The sequence below is a fragment of the Myxine glutinosa genome, chromosome 1 (assembly GCF_964187855.1).
Source record: "Myxine glutinosa chromosome 1, kmMyxGlut1.1, whole genome shotgun sequence".
NCBI classification, from domain to species: domain Eukaryota; kingdom Metazoa; phylum Chordata; class Myxini; order Myxiniformes; family Myxinidae; genus Myxine; species Myxine glutinosa.
The window spans coordinates 154,711,527-154,726,782 of NC_136261.1; the positions used below are offsets into that span (position 1 = coordinate 154,711,527).

At 47.0% G+C, this 15,256-nt stretch overlaps 1 protein-coding gene across 5 annotated transcripts in view; it reads right to left on the reverse strand.

Moving 5' to 3' along the window:
• Positions 1 to 15,256, reverse strand: part of LOC137430050 (cyclic AMP-responsive element-binding protein 1) — a 107,428-nt gene that overhangs the window by 39,398 nt on the left and 52,774 nt on the right. For 4 of the 5 annotated variants that reach the window (XM_068120566.2, XM_068120576.2, XM_068120550.2 and 1 more), the window contains exon 3: positions 2,205 to 2,324. In XM_068120566.2, coding sequence (XP_067976667.1) covers positions 2,205 to 2,324 — 120 coding nt within the window. Of the gene's footprint in view, positions 1 to 2,204; positions 2,325 to 5,435; positions 5,576 to 15,256 lie in introns of all 5 variants that reach the window. The other variant, XM_068120581.2, reaches the window with a different exon arrangement.

Sequence of the window (15,256 nt, forward strand, 5' to 3'; positions counted from 1 at the left end):
AAGGTCTCACAGCTGACAATGCATATCAGAACAAAAACCAAGCCATGAGGTCGAAGGAACTGCCTGCAGAGCTCAGAGACAGGATTGTGTCAAGGCACAGATTTGGGGAAGCCTACAAAAAAAATTCTGCTGCATTGAAGGTTCCCAAGAGCACAGTGGCCTCCATAATTCTTAAATGGAAGAAGTTTAGAACAACCAGGACTCTTCCGAGAGCTGGCCGCCCGGCCAAACTGAGCAATCGGGGGAGAAGGGCCTTGGTAAGAGAGGTGACCAAGAACCCGATGGTCACTCTGGCTGAGCTCCAGAGATCCTGTGTGGAGATGGGAGAAACTTCCTTAAGAACAACCATCACTGCAACACTCCACCGATCTGGGCTTTATGGCAGAGTGGCCAGACGGAAGCCTCTCCTCAGTGAAAGACACATGAAAGCCCACAGAATCTTGTTTCTCACAGTCTGAGAGTCCTTTAGGTGCTTTTTTGCAAACTCCAAGCGGTCTTTCATGTGTCTTTCACTGAGGAGAGGCTTCCGTCTGGCCACTCTGCCATAAAGCCCAGATCGGTGGAGTGTTGCAGTGATGGTTGTTCTTAAGGAAGTTTCTCCCATCTCCACACAGGGTCTCTGGAGCTCAGCCAGAGTGACCATCGGGTTCTTGGTCACCTCTCTTACAAAGGCCCTTCTCCCCCGATTGCTCAGTTTGGCCGGGCGGCCAGCTCTCGGAAGAGTCCTGGTTGTTCCAAACATCTTCCATTTAAGAATTATGGAGGCCGCTGTGCTCTTGGGAACCTTCAATGCAGCAGAAATTTTTTTGTAGGCTTCCCGAGATCTGTGCCTCGACACAATCCTGTCTGAGCTCTGCAGGCAGTTCCTTCGACCTCATGGCTTGGTTTTTGCTCTGATATGCATTGTCAGCTGTGAGACCTTATATAGACAGGTGTGTGCCTTTCCAAATCATGTCCAATCAATTGAATTTACCACAGGTGGACTCCAATCAAGGTGTAGAAACATCTCAAAGATGATCAAGAGAAATGGGAGGCACCCGAGCTAAATTTCAAGTGTCATAGCAAAGGGTCTGAATACTTATGTCAATGTGATATTTCAGTTTTTTCTTTTTAATAAATTTGCAAAACTTTCAAAACTCCTGTTTTCTCTTTGTCATTATGGGGTATTGAGTGAAGATTGATGAGGGAAAAAATGAATTTAAACGATTTCAGCATAAGGCTGCAACATAACAAAATGTGAAAAAAGTGAAGGGGTCTGAATACTTTCTGAATGAACTGCACCTCTTAACTCTTTAGACTGCTGAGACCCCTTCGATCTTTGAAGACCCTTTAATCCTCCCAGACCTTCCTACCCCTCCCAGACCCTTCAACGCTTCCCTGACACTCACCCCGTGCACCCAGACCCCATGCCCTCATCCACCCCCACCTCCCAACCCCCCCCCCCCCCCCCCACTTCCTCTGCTGCACTTTATACCAGATGCCTCCCTGAAGACTGAGGTCCCTACTATTACAAAGTGCCATGATGCGATCGTTACAAAGCTTGGCATTCTTCATACAAGTGTTTAACTGACTATTTTGAATGCAGAACGTTTGGTCACATGGTCCAACTGCCATTCCGCCGTCCAACACAAGCGTTACTTCCTCTTTACCGTTCACCAAATTGAGGCAGCATTATCATTTTCCCATTGGTTTGCATTCATTTGAAGCAACCTTCACTCAATAATTATAAATTTCCTGTAAGTATGGAATATTTAGAAGCAACTTTTACATAACTTATTGTCTCCACGGGTGATTTCCGTGTTTCAGGGGGGAACAGACAGACCGTATTAGCCTAATAAATACACTGTATAGACTATAGAGTATTGTGAAATTCAAAATCATCATATTTCATCAAATATATTTTTGAAAAAATTTCGGGAGCGTTCGAAGTGGCATTGTGTTGCCTTATATACTGCCCAGGTTAAATTTTTGGTCCGAATGAAAAAATTATAATTTCCCCGTAGGTTTGGATTACTTTGAAGCAACTTTTATTTCATATTTTGCTTCTCCGGGGAGTGTTTCCGTGTTTCAGGGTGGGACAGACAGACAGGCAGACAGACAGCATTAGCCTATTATACGTATATATATATATAGGTAGATTTTGTGCATGTAACATGTACAGGCCATGCCGCGTCACATTCTAAATCCCAAATCTGAATTTTCACCTGAACAGTCTGAATGGTTGGTGTTTGGATGACTGACTGCTGGGTCTGAATTACTGATTGGACCTCAATTGTCTGCCCTCCGGGGATCTGGACCACTGACACTCCAGGAGTCCCCGACACCTGAAAATAAAAAAAATCACATTGGACCAAAGAGATGCCCGACATAATGCACTTTGAATGCTGATAAAGGTAGGTACTGTATGTCATTGTTATGGAATTACATTATACGAGCAGGGACCCACAAAACATCCACGCAATGTAAAATGTTACTTCAAGTCCTCAACTCTCCACCCCACTTAAATACCCCAAGTTATCAACCTCTCCATCCCAACTCTAAGGTATCAACCCCTCCCAATCTCCTCAATCCACCTCCCCCCACCCCAAAGCCTCAACTTCCTCCTCCTACCTATGTCCTATCTATGCTCTCCTTCCCCCACCCAAACATAAAGCATCAATTCCCTGCTCAATCAAAGCTTTCAACCCACCCCACCAGAACTCCTCAACCACCCCTCCCCACAACTCCTCAACCCCTACCCCCCACAGAAGGTTCCTCACCCCCACCCACCAAGGCTTCAACATACCCTCCTCAACTCCGTCCCATCCTTTCTCTCCTCTCCCCCTATTCCAAGTTCTCACCCCCTCCCTGGACCCAAAATACTGCACTATGTTCCGTTATTCTAACTTACGGTTACCGTTCCACAAGGATCATTCAATAAAAGCTGAACCAGGCAGGAGAATGCACACTCAAGAGGCAATGGGCAGGAAGATGGACCTCATGATTATGAGTTTTATTATAAAAAGTAGAAGTCAGAGGAAAAAGGTACGGACCCAGCGATTAACGGACATCGATAAGAATGAGGGGGCGCAGAAATTAAAGTACAATGAATTATAAATATACCCCGCTAAGGTGTTGACAATACCGATTCACACGATGACGACAATGGGGCAAGCGAAGTCTTGGGTGGCAAAAGCAACTGGTATATGCAGGTCGCCGACGCACATGCAAAGTGCTGCTCGGGACGGGCAGTATCTCAAGAACGATCCGCTAAAAGACAGAAAAAGAGGATGCAGTGGAAGACCAGGAGAGAAATGACAGCAGCCAAACAGAGGTAAGGCGAGGGATGTGTTCTTCCTGAAGGCCCAGCTGCAACTCTTTTCATGGGTGTCCAGCACCAGTCCCCTTGACTCTCCATACGTTGTCCAGAGCTCCTCCTTCATCCTCGATCCTCTGGCCTGCCCTCCATAATCCAGGACCACCTTTTCCTGCTGCCAGAACAAACCTTGCTGTTTCTGTAGTGTCATGTGTGCAAGGAGACATACAAGACGGCAAGGCCACATAAATGAGCCCGCATAAATGATAAATGAGGCAGGGCCTGCTCCTTGAGGGAGGTCCATCCTCTGGGCCAACCCCAATAAAAAAAATTAGCCCAACAGTCTTATTCCGGGCTCAACAGCCTATTTCCCCACCACTGCTCGCACACATTAGTCAGACATTGTGACGGTCCTACGTGTGACGGCCGCTTCCACGTGTCGAGAAAACTTCGAATTCCTCACCTGGCTTCGCCTTACAGGTCAGAAATTTTACAACCTTACCATGTCTACTACAAATTATATGCACTGCTTCCTCAATATCACATGTAACAAAATGACTTACTCTGGCAGGTCCCTGTTTACAAGAGTAAATCTACGCTACACGATTCACACGATCTATACAATGGAACCAAAATCCTGAACCAAAATCTAATCGGTTTGTTCTTGTCACCCACCCGACTCATCTACCAAGTTTATTCATAACTCGTCCATAACTTTTTTAAATATCATGTCATGTATCGCATTTCGCCCGATCTCTCAATGGTGAAGAATCACTTGGAAATTAAATAATTATCGTATCTGAATCCATATTCAGGTCTTCACCAAAATTGAATCGATTCGTCCTTGTCACACTCTCAATCTGTCTACCAAGTTTCATCCAAATCCGTCCAGAACTTTTTTTTGAGATATCGTGCCATGTATCGTTTTTGGCCCCATCTCCCAATGGTGAAGACTCACGTTAAAAATTCTACTAGCCAGATCCGAATCTGGATATTCACCAAAATCTAATAATTTCGTCCTTGTCACAATCACTACCTCTCTGCCTTATTTCATCCGAATCCGTCCACAACTTTTTCAGATATCTTGTTCGCAGACAAACAAACAAACACAGACAGGGGTGAAATCATCACCTCCATCCACCTTCAGTTGCAGAGGTAAAGAGCAAGAAAAAAAATTCCACTCCTATTGTGAAGAAGAAGAAGAAAAAATGGGTTGCAAGTAAGCCAGCGAATTCACAGAAATGAGGAATCAAAGCACCGAATGAGGCACCTTCATATTATACGGAGTACAACACTTTCATATCGTTGTAGTCGTCAGGTCTGTTCCAGATGCGTTGTTCAAATCCGAACTGCCTTAATGTGACTGTGACAGTTAACCAATTTGAAACTCTCTGCCGGATCACGTGTCCAAATGCCAAAATACCATGCAGATTGGGGGCACTGAATCAGTCAAGCGCTACCGCTATTTACGTACCACACAACTATTCCTAATTAGGCCGAGTGAGTCAGAGGTGAGCGGCAATGTCCTGGTGTGCAGCATTAGTTTCCGCAGCCAATTATCCCTCAACAAGCTTTCATTAATTACCAGAGGAACCATGGCAACCTGAATTCAAACCAAGGCCAGGTATATTCAATAACGCAATCAATGGTCATGAGGAAGAAAACACAAGGAAGCAAGCAATAACAATAAATGGCGATAATAAACACCCACAAACAAACATAAGGGCCAACGAAACAACGAATGATTGGGATCCTTAATTACTAAGCCTTATCTGGGCCCACAGACACCACATGAGATAGACCAGATAGAGTCATCCAGGATTGAAATACCACAAGCTGGCTGTATCCGATGGGAAACAGCTGGAACAGGTGCAGGGTGGCAAAGTAACAGTCATGTAGCATAGCGGCCTGCTTCAGGCAGGAGCCCAGTGTGAGGAACAAGAGGGGTGGTGTGGCTGGCTGGGTAGGATGTGGCATTGCACAGCAGTTCGTGCAGATCTCCTGCAGCATCTCCACCGTCGGTCCCAGGCATCTACTGATCCCCCCCTCCCCCTCCCACTCCCCCCCCCTGCTGCGCACGCTTTTATTCACTGCCCACTACCTCATGTCGTGATTTTCCGCTCCCCTCCCCTTCACTCACCATTGGCCTGAAGGTCCACTTGATGGGTGGAGGACTGCCCATCTCCCACTTGTCACCTGGGCGGTGCCCCCTGCCCTCCCTTGAGCCGGCCGAAGAACCGCTTTCCCGCCTAAACTACTGGCTGAAGGCCCACCCAAACACTAAAAAGAGACAAAGGACAGATTTCAAAGGGTAGAACATTAAATAAAAAGCTCACAGGGATGGCGGTTGTTAGACACAGACACTGGGGAGGGTGGACGTAGTCTGTCCCGACATACAAGTGACGCATATCTAATATCACAATTAATTACCTCACACTTACTCAAACACATTCATGAAGGAAATAACTGAGCAATACTAAGCGATGTTACCCCATAAGTCATATGCACAATAATATCATAGCTCAAACCTAGATGGGTGTTGGTAGGGGGTGTTGGTGGTGTTGGTGTTGGGCTAGCGGCTAGGGTGTCAGCTTAGGATCCTAGGATCCTGGGTTCGAATCCCGGTCGATCGCTGAATCAACGCCAGGGGGGTTGACTCAGCCTGTCATCCTTCCGAGGTCGGCTAATTGAGGACCAGTTCACTGGTAATTCCCTGTTTGTCGTTAAAGGCGGCAAAAAGGGTTGGCGTCAGGAAGGGCATCCGGCCGTAAAACATTGCTTCAAAAAGGGGACCGAAAAACAACAACAACCACGGTTCCCGAAAAAGGCCAACCCCCGCTTGCGGGGAAAAATGGCCTCTAAAGGTGGTTATTTATTTTATTTTATAAACCTACAAATGAAAGGGAACCGATATTGAACAAACTGAATTGTACATGTAAAGACAGCTGGCTTTAGTTTGGCAATATGCAAGCTTAAACGCATGCTTATCCTAAAAAAAGAAGGTGAAAGGTTGATTAATCTGACAAATGGGAGAGTCCATGTTAGAGCAGGCAGAGACAGGATGGCATGCTTTAAAATGACAAAAGAATGTATCAAGTGAGTCATCCTGCTCCCTGACGACACCCAGCTTGGATCCAACACACCTCCCCCAGAGCCCTCCTCCCTCTTCCAAGAACACTGCCTGCTACTTGCAGGAATGGAAAATTAAATATGGGGGAAACAAAACCTTTCCATTGAGGGCAAAGGGATGGCTTTGAAAAACTGCCATTTTTAAAGATGTGATAAATAAGTGTCCCCGAACATCGACCAAGAAAATGTCACATTGACAGAAATTATTCTGATTTATACTTTGGTAGAAAATACAGTTTCAGGTTTGAAGTCCACTGCATGGATAAAGGGAAAATGGGGGTAATTTAGCAAGAAAAGACATTCTACAAAAATGATTCTTGGAAACCAAATGAGACTCAAACAAACCAGAGGGGTATTCTTCGACGTCACAACGTCAACCGATATGCCTCCGCCCACATTATTACATCATTATACATACTTATACCAAGTTTGATTTAAATCCCTTCAGCTGTTCTCAAGTAGCACATTTTTACCTGACATGACCTCTGACCTTTTACCTCTTGTCCCCATAATCTAATCTGTTTATCTTTACATCATCATACATACTACTCTTCGACATTGCGACGTCGACCGATATGCCTTCACCCACATCATTACATAATTATACATACCTGCACCAACTTTGGTCAAAATGGCATCGCTGGTTCACAAGTTATCGCGGTAACAGAATGTTTACCAAACATGACCCCTGACCTTTTAACCCCAGAATTGAATCAGTTCATCTTTACATCATAATACATACTTGATCTTCTAAGTTTGATTTTAATCCCTTCAGCCGTTCTCAACTTATCAGGGTAATGAAAACCTATCACGGACGGACGCAGGATGGATAACCCAAAAACAAAGCCTCCGGCGACTCCATCAGTGGAGGGGCATAAAATGAATTATTTCATCAATGAAGACCTGTACTGAAAGAATTAACTTTGCTATTCATAGTTGCACTGTAAGGTCAGTGTGTATGTATGTATGTGTGTGTGTGTGTGTGTGTGTGTGTGTGTGTGTGTGTGTGTGTGTGTGTGTGTGTGTGTGTGTGTGTGTGTGTGTGTGTGTGTGTGTGTGTGTGTGTGTGTGTGTGTGTGTGTGTGTGTGTGTGTGTGTGTGTGTATATATATATATACTCAGAGGCAAAAGTTAGTGTGACATGGAATTTTTTCATTGGTAATCTTGTGAATGAATTTTGGGATTTGAACCAGAGAAAGAGTGTGTTAAAATGGTCAAAGAAACGCAACCAAGCAGTTGTTGTTCGAATTGCATGAAATTTGCAAGAAGCATGACATATTCGAGAAAAATGGCCAGCAATGTTCACTTTAAAAGGCCAGACAACCAGACGCTTATCATTTCCACTCAATGCAGTCTTAAGAAGTGCAGAAGTCAGAAAAACACCTCTATTCATCGTTCTGGAACAAGTTCGACATGCCACGCCTCGGGGAAAATGACAGATGGAGAGCTATAGGTATGCTTCGGTCTGGTACCTCGCAGCGTGATGTTGCTCATCGATTCAACGTCCATAGAAACACCATTTGGCACAGCTTCACCGAGCTGACGGTAGGACACGTGTCTACAGGTGCACAGGTGAACGTTACATCAGGCCATGTGTTCTGGAAGGGGATCGTTTTGGAGGTGGGGGCGTTATGATCTGGGGTGGGATAACAGCTGCAGCAAGAACGCCAATGATTGTGATTGAGGGGAACTTGAATGCTGTGAGGTACCGAGACGAGATTTTGCAAATGGCCGCTTTACCGTTTTTGCAACAGAACGGCCCTAGAGTGACGTTTCAACACGATAATGCCAGACCACACGTTGCTCGAGTTGTACAGCAGTATCTTAATCAGAACAATGTTAATGTGTTACCCTGGCCTGCAAGATCCCCTGATTTGTCACCCATTGAACATGTCTGGGATGAAATGGAGCGACGTTTACGACGTCATCCGAATCCTCCAAAAACGCTGCAGGAACTCCACCAAATCCTTCCTCGGATATGGAATGATCTTCCCAAGGACTTTCATCGACGTTTAGTGGCCTCAATGAGGCGAAGGTGCCAGGCCTGCATCAATGCACAAGGTGGACACACTCGCTACTGACTGTGTGAACTTGCTTGTGAACCCCCTCTTGTGTTGTGGCTCATTTGCATATGCCAGGTGCACTGTTCTTATGGACTGTTGATCGTTACCATACCTTGAAACATTTGTCTTTCCATGTAATAACATTTCATTCGCGGCAGTAAAAGTTTAACACTGATTCTATTCTGTTTGTTGTTTGTGTGTCACAATAACTTTTGCCTTTGAGTATACTAGGGCATTGCCCGTACTATATCTATATCTAAAATTATATCCCCCCCCCCTCTATTTACATGAAATGGTTTGGTCCAAAGCGAACGGCTTGCGAGTACGGTGACAATCCCCCCCCTCTATTTACATGCAATGGTTTGGTCCAAAGCGAACGGCTTCCGGAGTTTGGTAAAGAAATCGCCATCGCGTGCACAAACGCGCAGGAAAGCGAATGAATCGCAAATTCGGTTTTATTAGTTTTAAAACATAGTTTAACGCCAACATAGTTTGCAAACGTGAAATAAATGAATACGCTCTCAAATGTGCCGTCCGAGGCAGAGTGTGTCCGCCACGTTCGGCACACGCGATCGTTCGCTGCTCTCTGATTGGTTGAATCGTTTTTTGGACATAGCTCGGTAAGTAATTGTCCGATTAATATGAAACCTTGAAAAGGCACATCCTCGGGTCCCCAGCAATATACCTGGCAAGTTAAAAGTATATCGGACCCGTGGTTGTCGAGAAACAGCGGTCACAGACAAACAGACGTACAAACGTACAGACAGAGATTACTGGAATTATAGATAGACTAGGGCATTGCCCGTACTATATCTATATCTAAAATTATATCCCCCCCCTCTATTTACATGAAATGGTTTGGTCCAAAGCGAACGGCTTGCGAGTACGGTGACAATCCCCCCCCCCTCTATTTACATGAAATGGTTTGGTCCAAAGCGAACGGCTTCCGGAGTTTGGTAAAGAAATCGCCATCGCGTGCACAAACGCGCAGGAAAGCGAATGAATCGGAAATTCGTTGTTATTAGTTTTAAAACATAGTTTAACGCCAACATAGTTTGCAAACGTGAAATAAATGAATACGCTCTCAAATGTGCCATCCGAGGCAGAGTGTGTCCGCCACGTTCGGCACACGCGATAGTTCGCTGCTCTCTGATTGGTTGAATCGTTTTTTGGACATAGCTCGGTAAGTAATTGTCCGATTAATATGAAACCTTGAAAAGGCACATCCTCGGGTCCCCAGCAATATACCTGGCAAGTTAAAAGTATATCGGACCCGTGGTTGTCGAGAAACAGCGGTCACAGACAAACAGACGTACAAACGTACAAACGTACAGACAGAGATTACTGGAATTATAGATAGATATATATATATATATATATATATATATATATATATATATATATTAATATATATATATATATATATATATATATATATATATATATATATATATATATATATATATATATATATATATATATTGTAGCGGCTACCGCTGGGTTTTCGCAATCGCCTTGCACCTACCAAGGACGCGGAGCGATCACCATGCCAGGCTCGTCCAGGACGCCCGGGCAGGCCCGCGCTCAACTTGCCAGGCCTCGGCCGGGACGCCCGGGCATGCCCGGCCACGCCCGCTCTCGACTTGCCAGGCCGCGTCCGGGACGCCCGGGCTTGCCCGGGCATGCCCGCCCTCGACTTGCCAGGCCGTGGCCAGGACGCCCGGCCACGCCCCCTCTCGCCGTTCCCGGGCAAACGCTCCGGGATAATGTGTGTATATATATTGCTGCCCGATAAACGGGCTTTTGAGAGTACCTGAGCTGTTTTGTTGGAATAAAGCAACTCGGACGAATTCCAGCTTTTTGTCGCGTCCATTCTTCCGATCGACGTGGGAGCACCTTCAACATATATATATATATATATATATATATATATATTGTTACGGTTTATAGAACCTTCACTTTGTAAATTTAGTATTAAATTTCCTGTGTACATTTCCCCTTTTAATTGGCTGTTAATTGAAATGAGTGCACCGTAGCTAGTCGATATACAAGCACGTAGGCCACCATAGAACCTCTCTAGAATTATTTCTTTATTCCATGTCAGTATAAGGCTCTGTTGCCCATTAGTTGACACTGCATTGCACCGAATCGAAGATAGATCCCCTTTTTCAAATTCCCCCAAAGCCTCCCTTGCCAACTGCATTTGCCGCCATTACGGCGTGGTCAAGCCTCGGAGAAGAAGGGGGAGGAGCTATATCAAGGGCGTTGCCCACCCGCCCCTCGTCATCAGAAGGTGGAGCCAGCGAGCCCCCACCAGCCAATCAGGGCTGGTGAGATACCATCACGGGCGTGGCGCGCATTGATCTAAAAGCGCGTTATAAAAGCGCCCGCGCAAGCCTATTCCGGAGATGCGGCAGATGTGGCAGATGCGTGACCCAGGAGATGCGTGTAAGAGTTCAGTGGAGGGACTGCTTGGTGAAAGAGGTGAAGGACGAAATCATTGAGGGAGCCAGAGAGTTGAAGGAGCCCGAATAGAGAGCTCTGGGAAGGGAGACGCTGTTCCAACCAGCTTTGCCACGACAAACTCCGACGTGTTGCTGCGAGCATCCCGGCCGTGTGGACCCGAGTGTGGAGAGTCGGCGGCTGCTCGCTCCCAGCCCGGCCGTTCTGCAGTCCCACCTGAACCTTCCTCTCCTTCCAGCCATTCGTTCCTGCCTTCATCCCCCACTCGTGTAAGTCTGAATGTCGTCTGTTTGTCTGTGTTGTCCCTGGGAATAAGTTAAGCTTGTATAAGTAGAATTGCACTGTGTCTTCTTCTTCTTCTGTAAATTATTTTCGTATCTTTCCATCTCCTTTGGTTTCTTTGATTGTGTAAATAGTAGTAATAAATTCCTGTTCCTCCTTACTCTGCCTTCTTTTCTTCACATCCGTTCGTCTTTGTGATTTCCATCATTGAGTACCTGTGGCACGATTTGGCCAACGTTTAGGATCGGGTTTAGTTTTGTTAATGGCTCGAGCCGTGGGCTGCTAATCCGCTCGGCAAATAACATCTTGTCCGCGGTCTCGAGCGGAGCTATCCCTCTGCCTTGTGGAGCGGGGTGGCTTCAGGATCGGAGACGGCCAGTAAAAGGGGGACTAACCCCCCCACCCCCCCCCCCCCCGCTAAGGGGAGTGCCGTGCTCCGTTTCCGCAACAATATATATATATACACATACATATTGTTGCGGTTTTGAGTTTGTACAGCGAGTTTAATAAAGGTTAAAATTTCCCCCTCATAGTTAGTCACACAAGCAACATGTAGCCTCGCGATAGTATAGTTATGTCTTAGTATTTGTAAGCTTAGTCCTTTTCCATTGTTAGTTCTGCGTTGAGTAGAGCCAGGAGAATAGGCCCTACTTCTACCGACTTTCCAGATTCCCTAAGCCTCATGCCCCTTTGCGCTAACTTTGGTTCATTTTGGGTGAATTAACATGAGGCAGGCGAGGAGGGTCAGGGCGGAGTCGGGGCGGAGCGGCAGATGCGCTGACGGTAAGCACGTGCCGCCAATCAGGGCTCAGAGGGGGTGGCGGCGGCGTTGCGTCACAGGGCGTGGTGAGAAGGTTTGAGGGGGTTCCAGAAGGTTCGGGGGCGTAGCTATATAACCCGCTGCACAAAGCCCCCGATAGGACTTGCACTCGAAGGACTCGCGAGAGAAGGACTGCTGCTTGAAAGGACTCGATGCAAAGGACTCGCGAGAGAAGGACTGAAGCAGAGGACTCAGAGCGAAAGACTTAATGAGCAAAGAACTCACGCGCACTGGCCAGCCTGGAATTATCGAGGAAGAGGAGTTGTGAGCGTCCGAGAGCTGTACAAGACACGCGGGCGAAGCCCGACGCGCAAGAACCAAAAGACGCGCTATTAATACGTGACGCTCGTTTGAGTTTGAGGCCGATCGCTATGCAGTGCATTAAGTCACGCGAGTGAGGAAAACGGCTGTGTAATCGCCAGCCACGCGGAGAGTCCCGCCCTTTGCCGTTCCGTCTCATCATTTGCCTTGTTCGGGAGACGCGCTACGAGTTCCTGCCATCGCCTGCTACCATCTTCGCGGGACGTGCTGGGACCGTGGAGAGCCAGACGGGGGCCGTCTCTGGACGACCACGTTGACACGTTGGCTGAACATCTACCCATCTGCAATTCCCTGTGTGAGTGTGTGACGGGCCCGAGTCCAGGGGATAAGTTAAGATTGACTAAGGCTGCTCTGTGTCTCTGCGTCCCCGATCATTGTAAATACGTGTGGGAATAATTAAACCTGTGTTCTTCCTTTCTTCCATTTGATTGTTTATGTGGTTTCTTCATTGGCTAAGCGTGGTACGAATAGGATCGCTCAAATCGGGTTCCACTAACTAAGACTGCACGGACTACGTGGTACTCAATCCGCTCGGCATACTCAAACCACACGTGGCTCGTGCGAGGCTTGCTTCGTCGCTTCCAGGGCGGCGCAGGGAATTAGGTACGAGCGAGACTTGGTCCCGAGACCCTACTCTGCGTTTGTCCGGAAGGGAAGTATCAAGCCTCGGTTCCGCGAAGCCCAGCAAGAACAAGGGGATTAATCCCCCCTTTGTAAGGGGAAGTAGGGCGGCGTAGAACCGCAACAATTGGTGTCAGGAGTGGGATTTGGAACCTGGGACAAAATTTTGGACACCAATTTTACATATTGGCCATAACAATTGGTGTCCAGGAGTGGAATTTGGAACCATAACCAAATTTTTTTGGACTATTGGCTCCAAATTACGAGCGACCAAAATTTAGTTTTTTAAAATCCAAAATTGTATATTCGTACCATGGCTAGTCAAAGCGGTCGAATGCCGGTGGGGGTATAAAATAAAAAATTAATGACCCAGGACGAAGGAAGAGCTGATGAGGGGCCGGCAGTAGGGGTAGACAATGGCCGCGCCTCGCACGTGGCGACGAGGGCCGCGCCCGCTGCGCAAGTGGGGGTTATGGACATGCAATCCTTCATGGCGCAATTTATGGCAGAAATGAAAGAGATGGGGGACGAATAGAAAAGGGAAATAATTGACGCCCAAAAGAATGACATAAATGAAATGAATGCAAAAATGGACACCCGAGGGGAGTTAATAAAAGAAATGGGGGAGGACATTGGGCGCAGGTTGAGCGAGGAAGTCGCATTGGGACGCAACGAGGTACCGCGGTGTGAGGAACGCGTGGAGAGCGGGGTAGAGCAGAGCGCGGCTAAATTGACCGAGGGAATAGAAATCGCGACTCGGGGTGTAAAAGAGCCGACGGCCGCCGAATTGGAAAAGAAAATTTTATGCGCGCCGGCGGTCGTCGAGCTAGGAAAAGAAATAATTCAAATTGAAGAAGAAATGATTGGGGCTGAAGAGACGGCAGAAATAGAGGATATAGCACAGAGGGAAGAAATGGGATTTGCACAAAGTCTGCATTTGCACCACTAGGGCATGCCCGTACTATATACGTATATATCTAAAATTATATCCCCCCCCTCTATTTACATGAAATGGTTTGGTCCAAAGCGAACGGCTTGCGAGTACGGTGACAATCCCCCCCCTCTATTTACATGCAATGGTTTGGTCCAAAGCGAACGGCTTGCGGAGTTTGGTAAAGAAATCGCCATAGCTCGGTAACTACTTGTCCGATTAATTTCAAACCTTGAAAAGGCACATCCTCGGGTCCCCAGCAATATACCTGGCAAGTTTCAAGTATATCGGACCGGTAGTTGTCGAGAAACAGCGGTCGCATACACACACACAGACACACACACACACACACACACAGAGATTACTGGAATTATAGATAGATGATGACGTGCTTGCTAACCCCAATAAAAGTTTGCAGGTGCTGCTGGCGGAGAAAAAGGTCCCCGAGGTGAGATATAATGGCGCGAATGTGTTTGGCGGGAAAAGGGTTTTGGCGCGCTTGGGATCGAGACGAAACCCGGGCGGTCGTGGAAGGGCCGTTGTGCGGTGTACGAGAGTGAATGGCGCGCACCGCGCATGTGAGAGAGAAGTGTGCACCGGAGCGCGAGTGTGTAACAGGAGAGTGTGTTACAGAGTGTACGATGGCCGAGGAGAGTGAGAGAGAATGCACACCGGAATGTGTGCGGGAAGAGTGTGTAACAGGTGTTACGGATTCGTCACTTCCGTTGTTGTGGTTTTCATCCCCTTGAAAGTATTATGTAGTATTATTATTATTGTTTGAGGGAGTTATCCATTATTATTGTCACAAGGTAAAAATGTTAATGTTAAATGAAACAGGAAACCGGTTCGGGAACCGGAAGACGAAGAAGAAGAGGTGGGAGAAACGAAGGCGGGGCAAAAGTCGGACAAGAAGCTGGTCGCTTCAAGCTCCGGAGCGAGCGTTGTCGAACGAAAGTCATGAGTGAACTTTGAGTTTCCTTGAAAGGAATTCCTGCGATAGGTGTTATCGCTGGGATTGATAAACCTGCGTGATCAGGTTTGGCGTTGGGATTCTGACGAATCATCGCCGGGTCGTTTCGACTCAAGTACGAGCCGTCAGCCATTTTGACCCTCGCGCTTTGTTCATCGCAAAAGGTCTTTGCTACGCGTCAGTTCTGTCACCATCCTGTCGTCTGTCGGGGATGTGTGTGCGCAACGCGGAGTTTGAAGATTAATTTGCGGTTCGCCGACTGAACAGTGAACGTTCATATCTGGAGGGCGCCTTTGGATTTCCCATTCCTCTGTGAGTTTGCCTGACATGGTTTTGGACCACGTGACTCTTTATGCCGCTT